At 36.9% G+C, this 20437-nt stretch overlaps 2 protein-coding genes across 2 annotated transcripts; both read left to right on the top strand.

The window, feature by feature from the left end:
* The first annotated feature begins 4959 nt into the window (after positions 1–4959).
* On the top strand, positions 4960–14425 carry LOC129256409 (uncharacterized). The gene is made up of 4 exons (XM_054894621.2): positions 4960–5046; positions 11043–11279; positions 13284–13378; positions 13995–14425. Exons 2-4 carry the CDS (start codon positions 11085–11087, stop codon positions 14137–14139), a joined length of 435 nt encoding a protein of 144 aa, XP_054750596.1. The 5' UTR covers positions 4960–5046; positions 11043–11084; the 3' UTR covers positions 14140–14425.
* A 1730-nt stretch (positions 14426–16155) lies between these two features.
* LOC129276941 (uncharacterized protein K02A2.6-like) lies at positions 16156–20184 on the top strand. Its single transcript, XM_054913332.2, has one exon. It carries the CDS (start codon positions 16156–16158, stop codon positions 20182–20184), a length of 4029 nt encoding a protein of 1342 aa, XP_054769307.2.
* The last annotated feature ends 253 nt before the right edge of the window (positions 20185–20437 follow it).

Raw genomic sequence — 20437 nt, 5'->3', positions numbered from 1 at the left:
CGAAAACTGTAATGAAGCAAAATGAATTGAATGAAAATTATAACTTGCAATGCAAAAGACCAAATAACATTTATTATTCATATTTTCACATAATAATTATAGCAGCAGAACATTGGAAACAACTGAAACTAATAATTATTCACAAAAGCGCCATTCATATGTGATAATAAAATAATAAGCTCATCGAACCTAAATGACGTATAACCTTGATCATGTGAACTGAAATTTGTGCAAAATGATCCATCATACTTTAATACCCTTACATTCAAGTTTAATCATCAAGTTAAACTGGATCAATAAAATTTAAAAGTTATGATGACATTAAGAAAAAAATACCCCCATATATATGGCCAAAGATCAGTGACTCTAAATGACCTTTGACCTTAATCATGTGATCTAAAACTTGTGCAAGACGATCAGGAGTACCTGAATACTGTTATAAGTGTCATTAATTTTTTTTCCTATATACGTTCAAAGTTAAAACGAAATTTCGAAAACGTAACCTTGGTTAAGATTTCAAGGTTGATATGACGCTAGTGTTATATCAAAACTACCGTCGCCTCCGCCGGAAAAGTGGCTCCTTTAGTCCTGCTCTGCTATGCATGCAGGCGAGACAAAAAATAGGTATTGCCGTGGCAACGGCCATAATTTTTTAGACTTTGATAATCCAATAATTGAAGTAAAATGTAGATTGACAGAGTAGTTTAAAAATGCTAATTCGATCGATTTATTCATACATGTATATTATCTATGCACTAGCGTACCTACGGGGGGGGGGGGGGAGAGGGGGCAGTCTGCTCCCCCTGACGAGTCCCAACCCATGCAAAAGACGTATTCATGCCCCCCCCCCCCCCTGACGAGCTTGAAGACCTTTTTTTTTGCTTGTCAAATTTTTTGGCCGACGGTTTTGCCCCCCCCCCTTGTGGAAAATCCTAGGTACGCTACTGTTTCTAGGATTTTGGATATAGATATTCCTACAAAATTAATGTTACCATGGTAACGGCAAATTAAATATCAGATCTATTTATGAATATCGCCACAGGTAGATTTACGTTCAGCACCAATTAATTCGCGGAAATAGCAAGAAGATCGAGAACTCTACAAAAGTAAACATAATCCGATATAATATCATGACGAGTATCGCACTGATTAATATTAGTATGTGCAATATAGATGTAATTTTGTGCGCTGTTTGTATTTTATCAGAAATGCGCATCCGATAATTGTACATTGTTATCTTTCGCATATATATCTTGCATCTTCTTTAAACATTTGTTTTCACTATATGTGCCATGACAACAATTATTATGTATTTATTCGGTTAGCGTTAAAATTGACGAAATTGAGATGCAGAACACAAACATTATACTATTGATAGTTTTCACAAACTACTATTTTGAGTAAATCACGATTTTATATTTCATATTGCCATATATGTGTGTGTAATATTCCAAATTGAAATGCATATTTACTAGACTTATAATTTGAAACTCTGAATAAAAATAATTCCATATCAAAGATAACCAAAAATATGATGATAATCCGTCAAAATATCAAAATGCGTGGTTTTCAACAGTCTTTCGAATTTTACGCAAAAAATGATACTTTCACGCAAAAGTGCACTTGGCATCCGCCCGTACGTTATTCCTCAGGATTTCCGCAAGACTTTTAGCTGGGATGCAAAGAATTGACAAATTGTGCTATCCAATTAAAAACTCGCTTTAGAATGCACTTATACATGTAATTAAAAACTCGCTTTAGTATGTACTTATTCATGTAATTATGTACATAATGTACGGTATTTTCAATTTTTCTTTCAAAACGCGCACCTGGTAGAATGCACATTGTCTTATTTCAGATAACATAAAGTGAGATATCTTCCATCTTACTTGAAAATTCTTTTAATATTTGTGACATTAGGACATTTACTATACATTTGATGAATAAACGCAGTTGAATCGAAGAATTTAAGTTGCGTAAAAAAAACTTCAAACTATTGATAGTTTTCACAAGTTTTTATTTTGAGGAAATCGCGGTTTTATGTTTCCCTGTGCCATATGTGTGTGTGCAATATTCAAATTTGAAATGCATATTTATGAGACTTATAATTTGAAACTCTGAATAAGAATAATTGCATATCAAAGATAATCAAAAATATTAAAATAATCCATCAAAATATCAAAATGCGTGATTTTCGACATTCTTTCAGTTTTTACGCTAAAAATGACACTTTCACGCAAAATTGCGCTTGGCATCCGGCCGTACGCTATTCCTGGGTATTTTTGCAAGACTTTTAGCTGGGATGCCAAGCATTAACAAATGTTGCCGTCGAATCCTTATCTAGAGCACTTTTTGACTTTTGGCCGGTCTACTAATATACAAAACTAAATATTGACTTTAAAATAATCAACACTACCGTGGATAAGTATGAAGTTCACAAAATATTTGATTGAATCAATAATAATTCAGAAGAAATTTGTTGATGAGTAATTTAAATCGGTTCAGATTAGCTGCCTCTTTTATTACTCTGTCCAGAGAATTCCAGGGTTTTGGTCCTGTGAAAAATATATAGTTTTGCTAGAAAATACTGTTCTACTTTTAGGTAAGTGATAGTCATTTGACTGTCTCGTATTATTATGAATGCAAAGTATTGTTTCTCATAAATTTATTTTGGAGGATATTAGGTACACTATTTCTATCTAGCTGATACATGAATTGGAATAGTTGTAAGCGGTACAGTACACTGACTTTAAGGATACGTTTCTGACGAAACAATTCATCCGTATGAGCTCTAAAGGACATATTGCATATTATTCTCAGTACTTTTTTTTTCTGAAGTAGCAAGACTTTATTGAGTCTTGTTTGAGAGGCATTACCCCATGCCAGAATTCCATAATTAAGATATGGAAGAATTATTGCACAATACAACATGGATAGCGCCTGTGCTGGAAGAACGTTTATAAAGGGATGGTCCGGGCTGAAAATATGTATATCTTAATACATAGAGTAGAATTCAGAGCAAAATGCCGAAAATTTAATCAAAATCGGATAACAAATAATAAAGTTATTGAAGTTTAAAGTTTAGCAATATTTTGTGAAAACAGTCGTCATGAATATTCATTAGGTGGGCTGATGATGTCACATCTCCACTTTCAGTTTTCTTATTTTATTACATAAAATCATATTTTTTTTCCTTATTTCATACTTGTGTGAATAATATGTCTCCCTTATAATGAAATAAGTTGTAGCAATAAATATCTAATGCACTAAATTAGTTGTCAATCCAATTTTTCTAGTTCTTGGAGGAAAAAATTTGAATAAACCTAATTTCATATAATAAAATAAAAAAGAACAAGTTACTTGTATATTGTATTGCATTTTGGTTCATCAATATCTATACATATCATACATGATTTTTAAAGTTATTTTGTGTGGGCTCCTATTATATTGGGGTTGTATGCTGATTTGGTATAAAGGTTATGTATTTATGATGTATATGATGTATATCCGTACTACGGTCTTTCATAACAAAAAAATATGAATAAAAAATTATACTGAAAATGAAAAAAATAAAAGGTCCTTGTGTTTTGGATCACCTAACTCAGGCTGTATCTTTTATATTTTTCTTACGTGTGTAGTTATATATGTACACTACTTTCATTAAAACTTGGTCCATGGACTCGTTGGGATAAAATACACAGCCGAATGGGCGTTTCTGAGGGGACGGTGGAAGGCATCTTCCCTGATCACATACAGCGTGTCAAATATAATATTTATATTTTTGAAACGTTATGTTTAAAAATTCAAACAGTCGAGGACGGCTATTATTACCTTTTTGTTTTGTTTTAAACAACAAACAATTAATGACTGAAGACTGAATGCCACATTGCACTCTGTTGCCTAAAATTCTGGATAACTCTTTATAAATATATACATATATATTTCATATACGCACAAAGACACGTCGAATGGTTGTGCAATATCCATGATATCTGTGCTGATCAAACACAAATGGGTCCAAAGATTCGATGCACATTTGCGTTTACTTCCTCTAACCTCTTGGTGAGAATTCATCATTACCTCTTGATTTGAATATGAATTTTAGATGAAAAAAAAATCATCACCTCAAAAAAAATCATGGGAGCTATAAATCAAATTTTTCTTATGTCCTCCAAACTAAAATAAATATCTAAATATGTTCCAAAAAAAATAACAAAAAATTGAAGTATCTTTGATCTGAATACCAAGTCCATCCCAGAAAAATGCTGATTTTAATAAATAGAGAAAAATCAAACAAGCATAACACTGAAAATTTCATCAAAATCGGATGTAAAATAAGAAAGTTATGACACTTTAAAGTTTCGCTTATTTTTCACAAAACAGTTATATGCACAACTCAGTGACAAGCAAATGAGGGATTCGATGATGTCCATCACTCACTATTTCTTTTGTTTTTTATTGTTTGAATTATACAATATTTCCATTTTTTACAGATTTGACAATAATGACCGACTTGACTGAACCATCAAATGTTAAAACAATGTAAATACCACATGTTCAGGGAGGAATAAAACTTTGTTTCACAAAACATTGAGGGGGAAAATTAGGATATTTCATATAATAAAAAAAAAATAGTGAGTGGATGACGCCATCAGTCCCCTCATTTGCATACCGACCAGGCTGTACATAACTGTTTTGGGGCCATAACTTTCTTATTTTACATCCGATTTTGATGAAATTTTCAGTGTTATGCTTATTGGATTTTTCTCCTTTTTTCAAATCAACTTTTATCAGGGGTGTACTTGTCCTTTAAGATCGACTTTTAAGAACGTCTGGTGACCCTTTCTTACGCGCTAAACCATCGCCAATGGTGTATCCCATTTACCAAAAGAAAAGGATCACCAGTCGTTCTTGTGGTGTCATAACTATCTAAATGCGTGAATCATAGTGGGTTTTTCCCCGATCAATATGCAGCAATTTTACGAATGCTTTTTAATCCAAAACGTCTGGTGAGAGGGAAAAGGGCTTCTCGCAACCGAATGTATTGTAAGTAAACCATTTTCTTTATAGTTCTTTCATTTTTGTTGTTATCAATAGCAATTCCAGCAATTATTCCTTTTTAATGCATGTGTGTGGATGATGATGTTGCATATAATATCGCTTATTGCACAAAGATTCATGCCTGTACAATATTATAGGTATATTGAACTAAACATTCTTGTGTTCCTTGTGTTTCTTTGTAACAAAAATGTAAATTCAAATAATAAAGCACTTAAATACATTACGTGTTGTAAATGGGTACACATATCTTGGAGTGGTTGTGGAGCGTTGTGGCCCAGTGGATTAGTCTTCGGACTTTGAAACAGAGGGTCGTGGGTTCGAATCCCAGCCATGGCGTAATTTCCTTCAGCAAGAAATTTATCCACACTGTGCTGCACTCAACCCAGGTGAGATGAATGGGTACCCGGTAGGAAGAAATTCCTTGAATGCTTTGAGCGCCTAGGCAGCCCAGCTAAAGCCGGGGTAATAATAATAGCAGGGCCCGCTGGGAGAACAGTTTTCGGAACTGAAGCGGCTTCCCTGGGTAAATATACCTGTATTATTATTATTATTATTATCTTGCGCACGGATTCCAGTTAAGGTGTATAATGATACTTCAATGGTCTTTTTCAACTGGGAGTGTACAAAATGTATTTTCAAGCATCTTCCATGTTTTATAGAAGAAAGCACTGAAGCATATACTGAAACTGATAGTAATACACACAGTGGCGTACCGTGGGTCACGGCATTGGGGGGGGGGGCACCAGCAAAAATTTCGAGTCACTTAGGGAGCGCGCGAAGCGCGCTCAGTTGTCAGGTATACTGACCTAATAGAGATATTTTAAGGACATGCTGTGCCATTAAACGGAAATGTATATCACTGATTAAATGATGCGAGCGCGAAGCGCGAGCTGAAAATTTTTGATATTCAGAGCTAAAAAGGGACATTATAAGCAATTTTTTTGTAATCATGATACATAACTGTCTCGCTAAACGAACAATGCGAGCACGAAGCGCGAGCTAAATTTTTTGTATATATTGACCCTAAACAGGGAAATTTTAAGGACTATATTTTAGAATTCATTAAGAGTATAAATATCTCACCATAGTCATCTAATGCTAGTACCAAGCGCTTGCTGATTTTGTTAGAATTACATCTTAACACTTGAAGCAATTTTTGAAGTCATTGTAATCATGATTACCATACGCATCTCACAAATCAAATGCTGCGAGCGCGAAGCGCGAGCTGAAAATTTAGGAAATTCAGACCTGAAGAAGGGCATTCTAAGGCTTGTTTGTAGGAATTCACTACGACCCTACGTATTTCACTAAATAAATGATGCGAGCGCGAAGCGCGAGCTGAAAATTTTTGATATTCAGATCAGAAAAATTGACATTTTAGGGACCGATTTTAGGAGTTCATGAAGAGCATAAATCCCACCAATCCACTAATGCGAACGTTATCACGGACAGGAAATGTTTTATATTAAGACCTTAAAATAGGGCAATCACTTTAAGTAGTCATGAAAAAGAAGAATATGTCACTACATAAAACAATAATAACTCGAATTGCGAGGAAATATTTTTGCTGTATATTGATTTGAAAACGGGAGGTTTTAGTATACAACATCATTATATATCTCGTTAAACAGTCTATGCGAGCACCAGGAACAATGAAGACACAATGAAGCAAATAATGTTTCATAAAGTTACGAAAAGATGCTTCTTATGTAATATAACATAATACAATATAACATTATTTCTTTCAATAATTTCTTCTTTCCCCATTACGTTTCTCTTCCTTTTTCCCTCTTTTTTTCCTTTTCCCTGTTTTTTTTTTTTTTTTGCCAGCCGATTGGGGGGCACGTGCCCCCCCCCCATGCCCCCCCCCGTAGTGACGCCACTGAATACACATCATCGTAAAAGGAAAGATAAAGTTTGTTTGAAATATGATCAGATGTCTGATAAAGGTATTAAGTTTGTTCACTTGAATGTAGCCAGCCTTCTGAAAAATTACGATGAAATTAAACACATTTTTAATGTAAATGACGTACACGTTTTTGCTTTAAACGAAACTAGATTGGATAGCTCCATTTTAGATAGTGAAGTTGAAATACCTCATTACTCTATCATTCGTGCGGACCGTGATAGTAACGGAGGCGGGGTGGCAGTTTATGTGCACGAATCTTTGCATGTTGAGTTGATTAATCATAATTCTCTTTCTGGGTTAGAGGCAATATATTTACGGATCCACTTAAAAACACTAAACCGTTATTATTCTTTAATTGGTACAGGCCGCCTAATAGTAAAATTGAGGTATTTCATCAATATGAACAATTTTTAGAAATTGCTTGTAGTTTTGATTGTTACATTATTGTCATGGGTGATATTAACTGCGATATTACGAAAATACCATTTTATGGAAACACCCAAATCTTTGACCAAATTAATACTGTATATTCGCTAAAATGTATAAATGATTCTTCATGTACCAGAGTGACAGATTCGTCTTCTACGCTTGTTGACCACATGTTAACTAATAACATGGATAAAGTGAAAGCTCACGTAGTGTAATGTAATGGGATGAGTGATCATTACATTAGTTATTTTATATGGAAATCTCAAAAAGAATTCTCATCTGGTGAGACTTATATAAGGTATAGAAAATCCAGAAATGTTGATTTGGTGTCTTTTAGAAATGACCTTCGTGATCAAAACTGGAGGATAATAAAAGATTTTGATGATATTAATGACGCTGTCAATAAGTGGGAAATAATGCTATTAGAAGTTGTTAATAAGCATATGCCCTTAAAATCTAAGCGCATTCGTAAAAAATCTTCTCCTTGGATGAATAATGAGATCTTGTCTTTAATGAAAGAAAGAGATAAAACTAAAAGAAAGGCCAAAACTAAAAACGATAATGATATATGGAAATCGTATAGAACTCTGAAAAATAAGGTCACTTTTGTCATCCGGAAATCTAAACGTAAATATTATTGTGACAAATTATCAAATGTAACAAATAGAAATGACTCTTGGAAAATACTAAAAATCCGTTATGGGCAAAAACAACAACTCGTCTAATAGCACTTTTCCAAAAGTAATGTCAGATGAAGTGGCTAATGGTTTTAACAATCACTTTGCTAATGTGGCGTTAGAAATTGCTGATGAGTCAACAAATGTACACCATGATCATGTAGCGTCCACTCTGCATGAAAACTTTCAATTATCACCTGTCTCTGAAAGCGATGTCTTGAAAGAGGTTCATAATTTGAAGAATACAAAGTCTGTTGGTCTAGATGGTATTTCAGTATATATAAACAAATAATCAATTTCAGTTTTAATTGAACCTATTACTTTCTTGATAAATAAATCTTTATGTGATGGTGTTGTACCTGAGAAATGGAAAGTAGCCAAAATTGTTCCTATTCACAAGAAAGGTGATAAGTTTGAATTTAACAATAAAAATTTATAGACCGATATCGATTCTACCCTTTGTGTCTAAATTAATGGAAAAAATTGTGCAGAAGCAATTGCTTCGTTATATTCAAACTCATTCTTTACTTTCTGCATTTCAACCTGGATTCCGTCCGAAACACTCTACCATTACTGCACTTGCTAATGTAACGGATGACTAGTTTCCTTCTATGGACAATGGGCAGTATACAGGGGCTATTTTTATAGACCTTCAAAAGGCTTTCGACCTGGTCAATCATGCAGTTCTCTTATCCAAACTTAAAAATATTGGTATATCTGGTGATGAATTGCATTGGTTCAAAAGTTATTTGACTAATAGAAGAATACGTACATCCATAAATGGAATTTTATCAGAAGAAAGGGTCATTTTTAAGGGAGTACCCCAGGGATCTCTCCTTGGACCCATACTGTTCATTTTATTTATTGATGTTATAATTTCTGTATTCAAAGAGTACACCGTACACCTTTATGCTGACGACACAGTAATATATTTCTCACATAAAGATATTAGAGTTATCGAACTCGTCCTTAATAAGGAACTGGAAAGTCTATCTGCCTGGATGAACAGGAATAATTTGAAAATAAACTATGATAAAACTGTAAGCATGTTGATTGGAACGCCTAAAATGCTTAAAAGGTCACAACATTTACAACTAAAAATTTACTGTCATTTACTGACTCGAGTGAATAGCTTTAAGTATCTCGGTGTCTTTGTGGATGAAAACATGAAGTGGGACTATATCACATAAATTATTTATGTAAGAAACTGGGGAGAATGTTTGGTTATATTGCACGGCTAAAGCATTTTGTAAATTTGTCAGAATTAAAGTTAATATATGACTCAATAATTTTACCTCATTTTGATTATGGTGACATTATCTATCAAGCAAATCTGCAAGCAAATCTCTACTTGACCAACTTCAAAAAATTCAAAATAGAGCTGGAAGAATAATTTTGAAAATTTACCCCTATTTACACACTTCAACCTCTCAAATTCATTCTATTCTGGGTTGGGACACTATTCAAAAGAGACAGTATACTCACTTGATATTATTCATGTATAAGATTAGTAACAACATGTCCACTGAATTTATGAAAAGTATGTTTCATACAAAAGCTACTCCTTACCCTCTTAGAAATTAAAATAATATATGTTTACCCAGACCTAGAACCAATATTAGTAAAATATCTTCCTCTTACCGAGCTGCCTCTGAATATAACAGAATCCCTTTGTGCGTGCGTAATGTCACCACTTTTAATTCTTTTAAAAATACATTTTTGAAATATATCTGTGCTAAATGAAATTAAATCACTGATTTGTACCGGGAGGGGGGGGGGGTAGGTGTAGGTTATGTGATTTTTCTTTGTTTTTAATGATTTCACTTTTATGTCTGATGGTCAACGTCCTTTACATTATGGTAGGCTTTTTTGCAAGTAAACTGGCTCCATGGAAGCAATGCATTATTGCAGCTGAATATTGACTACCAGCCGTATAATTTACTTTACTCCTTACCTTTTATTATTGTATCTTAACTTTGACCTCATCATCTCATGATAATGTATTTGTATGTACTTTGTATTTGTTATTTTATATACGGAAATAAAACAAAAAATTCTAATCACAAATTGAATTTGTTCTTTTGCAAACCTATAGCACTATGCATATAAGGATTTCGTGATATTTAGGTCCCATGGTGAAGGGGGGGGGGGCGAGACGACTCCCTCACCTAAACTGCAGTACAAAATTCTAAATTCAAGGGGGCACACCCTGTCGCCACCCCCGAACCTATGGCCCAATCAAAATGCTTTCGGCAAAAGAAAGCACCCAGTCATGCCTCAAAAAGTGTCACAGATCCGACGTTACATATTCAATAAAACACCATACTTTGGAGGGGGTGTAAATAAAATGTTTCCTCATTTAGTGGAGCGTTGTGGCCCAGTGGATTAGTCTTCTGACTTCGAATCCCATCCATGGCACAATTTCCTTCAGCAAAAAAAATCATCCATATTGTGCTGCACTCAACCCAGATGAGATGAATGGGTACCTGGCAGGAATTGATTCCTTAAAATGACACCGTACTGTAAAAGGCTGCGGGGCTAAAGCCAGGGTAATAATATCGAAGTCCTTTGGAAGCACGTAGGGACGTTATGACATAATTTGATAGGCGCTATACAAGAACTGCGTTATTATTATTATAATTATTGTTATTATTATTATTCATTATTATTTGTGTCCAATTATACATAATATTGTCATGTATTTTTTTTTTACTTAATCATTATTTGGGAAAGATCCTTTGCTCATGCATGCCTCATATGGAACAGACTTCCTGAAGACACCAAAATTTATATCTCTGTAGTGTCTTTCAAAAATGTTCTTAAAACCATTCTTTTCATTTCTTGATTTCTTCAAGCACCTGGAGCACTCTACAGAGTGGATTTTGGCACTTTATAAGTCACATGAATTATTGATATTGTTATCATCATTTGTTCTTTATATTTAAAAATCGTTATTTTTTTACTAGAGAATCTAATATCAAAGAGCAACATATAACAGTTTGTGTACCATGCCTGTTGACTCTGAAGATATCATAAGAGAAGTCATGGCTGAGGAAGGAGCTTCTCCGGCAGAAATACCTGACCATTCAAAAAGACAAGGGGTGAGGGGATATGGTCAGAGCGAATGTGAAAACTGCGACAGAACATGGAGCACTTACCGGGCACACGTGGTTTTCGACCTCCAAGAACAAGTAGTGGCGAAAGTGAGTATTATTGCACGACTCAGTGGAGTATTATAGGAGCCCTATAGGAGCGGGGGCTTAAGGGCCAATACCTCATTAAAAAATCCATATTTTATTGTTCGAAATGAAATCTGAAACAGAAATATTCCGAAAATCATTTTGTGCCCAATTGATCGTGGGCAGCCGCTGTGCAGCACCAGATCGACGGAGCTCTATCCCTTTAATCGTCTAACGCCAAACAGGATAGCTGCAGCAATCTTTTAACGTCTTTCGGTCTGACGCGGCTTGAACTCCCAACCCGGCTCCCGGTTGTGAGACGGACGCTCTACCAACTGAGCCAACACATCGTTTAATAATAATGATAAGAAAGCAAAAAAAGAAGAAAAAGGAGTTCCATCACCCAAAAAAGGGGAGAAAAAGAAGAGAAATTAAAGTGAAAGGGGTAAAATATTCCGACATCAACTTCAAAATTATATATTTCCATTTTTAATACATCAAACTTTCGCTAACTCTCGACTTTTTTTTTTATTTGCCCTTAATGCTATTTTGTGTGTTTTTTTTTTTTTGGGGGGGGGGGTCAGTGGCGTAATGAGCAAAAAATTTGAGGGGTCTCGATATGGCGTATCGCGTAAAATTGATAAGACGTTCGCGGGCGAAGCGAGCGAGCAAAAATTTCGACATTTTACACTGTAAAAAAAAACATTGAATCAGTAGTTAACACTTAATGTATTTAAGTAGAATTTACAATTTGTAATTATTTTTCGTTGTTTTTAAGTAGTTTCAACTTGTCTTTTAATTTACTTGATTTACTTGATTTATTTGGGTTCAATATACATTTAAGAAAATTCACGTATTGATAGCTTGCTTTGATTGAGTAAATCTAACTCAATTAGGCAAAGATGATTATTACTTATAAAATCATGTTGAATGTACTTATATTTTCAATTAACGCCATATTTAAATAATGCATGAATATTCATTAGAGCAAGTAAATGTTTTTTTTTTGTAATAACTGTCATTTCTATTTGTGTTTGAAATTGTTTTGGATAAGGGTGTGCTAACTATTGTATTCTTTTGTTGAATCAAAGAAAAGGCAACATTAAATAGTCATTTAGCAGAAAATTATTCTCACTGTTTTATTTGTAAGAATGAAACGATCGCGTATAAATATCAATGTCAGTACCTATACATGTACAGGTAAGTGACAATTCACAAAGTCTAATATTTGGATAAAACATGTATAAAATGAAAATGATGCCACCAAAAGTGGGACGATGGGGGAGCGGACTTTCGAATCACGAAAGTCCATCCACTCCCCCATTTGATATTTTCAAATATTTTAGTGATTGTTTTACTTAATTGAATTAAGTTTTAATTTTCTTGAGTAAAATGGAAGCAAAGAAAATAAATACTTGAAAAAATTAAGGCAATTTTTTGCCACAATTTTATTAAGTAATTTCTACAAATTTTTTTTTACAGTGTATTACAAACAATTTTGTGATAGATTTTGACACATATTAGGAAAATAATATCATATTTCACCCTTATCCCTTTTCTTTTCTCTCTTTTTTTTTTTGGGGGGGGGGCAAGAGCCCCCCAATCCCCCACCTGTATGCCTATGGGGGAAGGTTGGGCTAATTACGCCACTGGCATGAGTATTATACCCATGTAAATATGTTAGGTACGAACGCACGATTTAGATTGCTCAAAGAGCCCTGATTAACATTTCTGTCGATAAACAGAGTATTCATGTTATACTTTTTATGATTTGTAGTATCGCTTATGTCTGACGAATATACATTGGAAAATAAACATGATAAGTAAAAGTAATCTATAATGTAACAAAAAATGTTTATGCATAATTCAACCACCCCAACTTTGTTCGTCCTTTTTTATTCATCGCACACAGGCATCATTTAAAAATGGCTTTAAATTGGTTAATGATCATGTAATAATGTCAACCGATCGTATTTGTTTCATGTCTGTTTCGCTTCCCCCCCCCCCCCCCCCCCATTTTTGGGGCAGATTTACAAACAGAAGTGTAAACGATGCAAGCAAGAACATGTACCATCTTTTCCAGAGGATGAGTTTACGGTGATGATTGAAAAGGCGATTAAACAGTGAGTTTGAAATATGTCAATTAATATAATTTTCTTTAATATAATTGATATAATTGCATCGAGAGATCGATTAATTACAAGAGCTTTACAGTCATGTCAGACATAAACTCCGAAAACAAAAATGCAACGAGTACTGTATACAGAGTAAACTGAAATTTTGGTGTGTTTTTCATTAATGTAAATGTGTTCAATTCGAAAATCAAGGTGGTCTCAATTTCTTGAGTAAAGAAAGTACACAGACACCACCACTTGAACGAGGTATAGGGGTGGGCTTATATTTTTATATTTGGTTTTGCCGGTGATTGTGATTCACTTTAAAAATATGTTTGACCTAAACTCCTGGGGAGTCTAATTGCATCATTAAGTATGGAATAAAATTGGGGTGCTATTTCGTGCATTTTATTTTTCGCTTTTTTTCGGAGCACTAATTTCGGGTACAAATATTTCAGGGCTTCATTTTTACAACAAAAATCGCAGACAAAGCAACACAGGTTACAAAATAATCTGGGGCCTAGCTTGAAGTTGAAACTCTGATGTAAATAAAAATCAAATGAATGTTTTTAAAAACTTTTAATCAGAGTGATTTTTTTTCTTCTTATATTTCAATGAATATTAGGGAAAAACTCTTCCGAGATCCGAATTCAACCCTCAGGAAAGTTGATGAAGGCGGACGTCGTGGACGTCCTCAACGACCACCTCACGAGAGTAAACTCTGCGAAAAGTGCGGCTATGGAAACGGGAAAAAATGCTGGGAGCGATAAGACCATGGTTCAGGCTTGAAAATTTGATTTGATTTGATTTTATTTCAGCATTTTTCCAACAGAAATTATTAACAAACATAGTGTACAACATAAAAAAAAATAGTGATACATTTCTTTTTACAAAAATAAATACAAATAGTAATTCATTGGCATAAAATGTACATGTATATAGATAGTATTAGTTTGCAATAATAAGTTGTACTTTGTTGAGGAGACAAAAAAAAATGCTGGAGACCGCTACCATAAGCAGTGCTTGACTAGGGTAGCGGCCTCAAACGTAATAGCGAAATAAACAAAAAAAGAAAACGAAGTCAATTACAAATCGGGCATTGACTTACATAAATTATAAACAGATATTATTAATACGATACTTACATGCAAGGACCTTGTATGCCTGATATTATGTGCACAGTGTAGTAATATGTATCATTTGCATACTTGATATGCGCGATGATGTAACTGACGTCACATTGGATACGCGTTGCTATGTGTTGTGGTTTCGATATGGCGGTCCCGGCCCAGCCTACCTTGTTGCCGGTGTTGCGACTAAACTGAACAATAAACATTATATTATGATGTTGGATCATATAAAGCTAGTACAGGATTCTTTATTGACTATAGCTTGACATGGTGGCAGCTAGATGCGGACCTGTGCTATGATTTTGGATATTGAACTGGATCAAGTTTGGACATGGAACATTGTTTGCTCCTGAGTATCGGTACGTACAGCGCAGTGTACCGTATACCGGTACCGTACGGTACGTTATGAATTTGTGCACAAGTTGACTTATCGTCTGCGCCGAGATGATGCTGATGTGTGTGTGTACCGTAACTGATCCATGATTTTGAGTCCCGCGGAGTCGCCGGGCCGCCGTGAATGTGATTTTGAGATGGACTGGAAATAATTCTAACGTCGTGAAGTGGACTTCCGAATGTTAATTGTGCAAGATGGATGCCGTTTATTATGGATTTCCAGTGACTGATTTAATGAGACTTAATCAGGAGGCATGATCGATGATGACGCCGACGGTAGAATCTATATCTAGGCCTACGCTAATCTGGAACGATTTGCCTGGCAACGAATTAAGTTAGGCAGAGATAGGCCTAGCCTATATGGAACTGATTTCATGCATTTTAAATGTTCGCCTCGATGACTGAGCGTACGCCGTAGGCTGAACAGATGGTTAAGTTCCCATGATTATGAAGCTGTGTGTGAACATTAACAAGAGCGCTAGAGCGCGAGCCCCAGCCTAGAGGCTGATCCCAAGAAAGATGAAGATTTTGACCTATCCTGGACCTGGATCGAGTTCAAGGCCAACTTATGAACGCTATGCTGAACATGTGTTTATCCAGTGGATTTTGAGACTTCTGCAGTCTGGATGATCAGAGGGAAAGCTCATGAGAAATAAGTTGAATTGTGAACATGAACGGTAAATTGAAAACTGTGTCTGTGAACTGGAAGACTCATTTTATTTTTACTGTAGGCCTAGGCCTATCTGTAATTTTTCCTGGAAAGTTAGACTTATTTTGCATGCAGGTCTAAATTAATTCAGTTGATTTAGAGGACTCTAAGTAACTGTTTTACATCGACATGCTATAATGTTATAATATTGCACTCAATCAATGTTATTGTTGCATGGTGTAGTAGGAAAAATCGAGTCTATTGGCGTGCAAGGTTCCATTCACATATGGTGGATAAATTCAACATATTTTGTGCACACTATTATGCTGACAGTTCTGTTCACATATGCTTGCAAAAATGTTATATACGATGTATATGTATGCAGAGTTCCGTTCACATATGATTGCAAAATTGTGATTAATGCTGTATTGTATACAGAGAGTTCCGTTCACATATTGCTCAAATATGAATATTGTAATTGTGTACAATTGGAGTTCCGTTCACATATGATAGATATTTCTGCTTGTTTATATGCATTTTGAATATGAAATAAGTCATTATTTTTTCTCTCAGTGCATTTATTTCATGCAGAGGATTTGATCACAGGTATCATCATGGCTAGTGCATCTATTCCAAGTCCCAGAATGGACTGGTCCAACCCGGACCGTTCGCAAGCATTGCGAGAGTTTAGACAAGTTGCTGACTTGTGGTTCAAGATTAAGAAGACTCCAGCAGAGGAGCAGCACACTTATGTGATACTGTGGTCGGGGGTTGAAGGTTTGAGGATGTTCAACACTTGGAAGTTGACAGATGAGCAACTAACCGACCCCAAGAACGTTTGGGATGCATTCGCAACCCAGCTGGAACCCCAGGAGAACTTCCGGATTCATCGTCTAGAGTTCCAGAGATACAGGCAAGGATCATCAGAGACTATTGATGATTTTATTCTCCGGTGTCGCACAAAGGCAGCGAAGTGCAAGTTCAAGACTGATGACACTGTTGAGGAGAGAATCATAGAAGTATTAATCGCCGGAATTAGACACCCAGAGGTGCAGAAAGCCTTACTGAGCAAAGATGAAAATCTCAAGTTAGATGAGGCTGCTTCATTGGCTAGGACGCATGAGGCCAGTGACTCTCATATGAGCCAGCTGAACAGCTTAGACAGAGCCTCAGTACATGATTTGCACCAGTCCAGTTCTTGTAGGAATTGTGGTCTGCGGCACCCACCAAAGAAGTGCCCAGCGTTCAAGTCACAGTGCCATAAGTGTGGCATGAAAGGCCACTGGAAGAAACTGTGCAAGTCTTCAGGAGACGGAAGTAAACATAGGTCTCGGTCTCAGACAAGACAGGCTGGACGTGAGAAAGGAAGCTGGAAGAATCGAAGTAAGAGCAGATCTCGTAACCATGGAAAGAATCTGCATCCAATTGCCAGCAAGAATGTCGACGACGACCTACCGAGAGACTTTGAAGACATCTCCATAGAATCAATCTATGTTGGGCATGTTCATGTTGATGGTGTACCCATTGATGACAGCGATGACAAAGACGAGCTTTTTGCTACTCTGAAGTTTAGCATCAGGGATAAGCCAGGTAACCACACCTTGAGGGTTAAGGTTGACACAGGAGCACAGGGGAATGTGTTGCCTCTTCGATGCTTCAGGAAGGCTTTTCCAGAGCTTTTAGATGATGAGGGATATCCTCTTGAGTCAGCTGTCAGACTGAGACATGTCAGGTTGTATGCCTACAACGAGACACCGATACAGCAGTACGGATGTTTTGATTTTCCCTGCCAGTACAAAGATGGGAAATGGTTCAGAAACAGCTTCTTCATCGTGGATACACGTGGACCAGCTATCCTAGGATTGCAAAGTTCAGTTAAGATGCGCCTAGTTATAGTGAACTGTGAGATGCATCAGAGAAGCAGTCCAGGCATGATAAAGAGTACACAGGATCTGGTAGCTGCATACCCAGATCAGTTCCAGGGTATTGGGAGGTTCCCAGGTGAATACCACATCACTCTTGAAGAGAATGCTGAACCGGTTGTCCACCCACCAAGGAAGTTTCCTATCCATCTTCGAGACGAGTTGAAAGAGGAACTAGACAGGATGGAATCCATTGATGTCATCAAGAAAGTGTCCAAGCCTACAGATTGGGTTTCCTCGCTAGCCTTCAGCAGGAAGAGCAACGGGAAGTTACGAGTGTGCCTCGACCCAAAGGATCTCAACAAGGCATGTAAGAGGACATATCACAAAGCTCCAACACTTGAGGAAATCACCCATAAGCTACATGGTGCTCAAGTTTTCTCAAAGCTAGATGCAAGGCATGGATATTGGAGCGTCGCCCTAGATGACGAATCGAGCTACTTGACAACCTTCAATTCACCTTTTGGAAGGTACAGATTTAAGCGTTTGCCCTTTGGCATCAGAGTAGCTCAAGACATTTTCCAAGAGAAGATGGACATGATTCTCGAGCAGTGCCCAGGCACAATTGGCATTGCTGATGATATTGTGGTCTATGGAAAGACTGAAGCAGAGCATGACAAAGCATTGCACAATCTCATGACTGTGGGACAAGAGTATGGACTAGTCTTCAATCCAGACAAATGTGATGTGAAGCTTCCACAGGTCAAGTTCTTTGGCTGTCTTTATGACAAAGAAGGTGTGCATCCTGATCCTTCAAAGATTGCTGATATTACCAGTCTTCCAACACCAAGCTGTTTGAAAGAGTTACAGCAGTTCCTTGGGATGGTACAGTACATGTCTCCATTCATCCCAAAGTTAGCAGAGAATGCAGAGACTCTGCGGGCACTGACAAGGAAAGACAGCGTATGGCAATGGACGCCATCGCATCAGAAGTCTTTTGAGCATTTGAAGTCATTGGTATCGTCCATGTGCACCCTTACCTACTTCGACCCTTCAAAGCCCACAACAATCCAGGTAGATGCGTCTACGAGAGGACTAGGGGCAGCTTTACTGCAAGAGGGGAAGCCAGTGGCATTCGCAAGCAAGGCCTTGACAGACACAGAGAGCCGATACGCGAATATTGAGAGAGAAATGTTGGCAGTAGTGTTTGGTTGTACCAGATTTCACACCTACGTGTATGGAGCCAAATTCACTGTGGAATCGGACCACAAGCCGTTGGAGAGCATTCATCGGAAGAATTTAGCCAACGCTCCACCCAGATTGCAGCGGATGCTCCTCCGTTTGCAACCGTATGACTTCAACCTCGTTTACAAGCCAGGAAGAGAAGTTGCCCTGGCAGATGGTTTGTCAAGGATCAACCCAGAGAAGCAACCGACAATGGAATTTGACAAAACCATCCACGGAATCTACATATCTCCAAGCAAGCTAAAACAGATGCAAGATGACACAGAAGCCAACAGGAGTCTAAAGGTGCTCAAGGACATAATCCTAACTGGTTGGCCTGATGACGTAAAGAAAGTTCCCAAAGAAGTACGTCACTACTGGTCTTGCAGAGATACACTTTCGGTAGAAGATGGTCTCATCATGAAGGGAGAGAGAATCTTCATACCAGAGACGATGCAGCAAGAAGTGCTACAAAGTCTTCATGCTGGTCATCAAGGAACGACAAAGACCCAACTCAAGGCAAGAAGTTGTGTCTATTGGGATGGCTTGTCTAAAACAATTGAACAGATGGTGCAATCTTGCCAAGCATGTAATGAGTTGCAGAAAGCTCAGCAGAAAGAGCCACTTCTTCAGCATGAAGTACCCAATTACCCATGGGAAACAGTCGGAACTGACTTGTTTCATTTCGAAGGCGATGAATATCTTGTCATCGTAGACTATTGGTCTAAGTTTCCTGTCGTGAGGAAGATCAGAGGAAGTTGTACCAGCTCAACTGTTGTCCGGATCACCAAGAACATCTTTAGTGAGCAGGGCATACCCTTGAAGATCGTTAGCGACAATGGACCACAATTCTCTAGTCGAGAATACAAGAGTTTCACAGATCAGTGGAACATCCAGCATGTGACATCAAGTCCTCATTATCCGCAGAGCAACGGACTTGTGGAAAGGGCAATACAGACAATCAAATCAACACTCAAGAAGGTGAAGATGACTGGAGGTGATCCTGACCTAGCCCTATTGTGTCTGAGGACAACACCAATTGACAGTAGTTTACCTTCACCAGCGGAACTACTACAAGGCAGAAAGTATAGGAGCAATCTTCCCATGAAAATGCACTCTGACCATCAAAGTGAGATTAAGGAGAAGCTCCGACAACGCCAAGAAAGGCAAAAGGACGATTTTGACAGAAGAGGAGTTAGAGAACTACCCCCTCTGGTGCCAGATCAGAAGGTAACGGTGTTCGACCATGTTTCTGAAACATGTGCCCCGGCTACAGTAATCCAGAAGTGCCAATTAGAACCAAGATCGTACATGATTCAAACTCCAAATGGTAGTGTGCTACGTCGTAACAGAAGAGACCTGCGTAGCCTTGAAAATCCACAGAGAAAGCAAGTACGGTTCAACATCCCACAAAACTGTGCAGACAGAACACCCTCACTTCCTAAAGACTATACCCAACAGAACCCGAGTGATGATCATCATCAATCCAGTACTAATGGGTACCACACTAGGTCTGGACGATTAGTCAAGAAGCCCGATCGACTAATTGAAAATTAATGTTTTGTTTTGTTTTCCAACAGCTAACAAATTGAAAACGTTTTAATTTATGTCTTGTTGTACATTGCCATAAACCAATTAGTAAATCTGATTGTTGTATGTATCTATAATAATTTGTTGGAAGTTGATCATACATGTTTGTCTGTTATTGATGATATAATTGTATTACGAGTTATTATAACTGGTCACTTGGATTAATTACTTTCAAAAAATTGATAAAAATAAGAGAAATTTGGAAATGGCACAACAAAAT

Source organism: Lytechinus pictus, chromosome 3 (genome assembly GCF_037042905.1).
Source record: "Lytechinus pictus isolate F3 Inbred chromosome 3, Lp3.0, whole genome shotgun sequence".
NCBI lineage: Eukaryota > Metazoa > Echinodermata > Echinoidea > Temnopleuroida > Toxopneustidae > Lytechinus > Lytechinus pictus.
The sequence above is the reverse complement of the archived record's forward strand: the minus strand, read 5'-3'. Positions and strand labels throughout refer to the sequence as shown.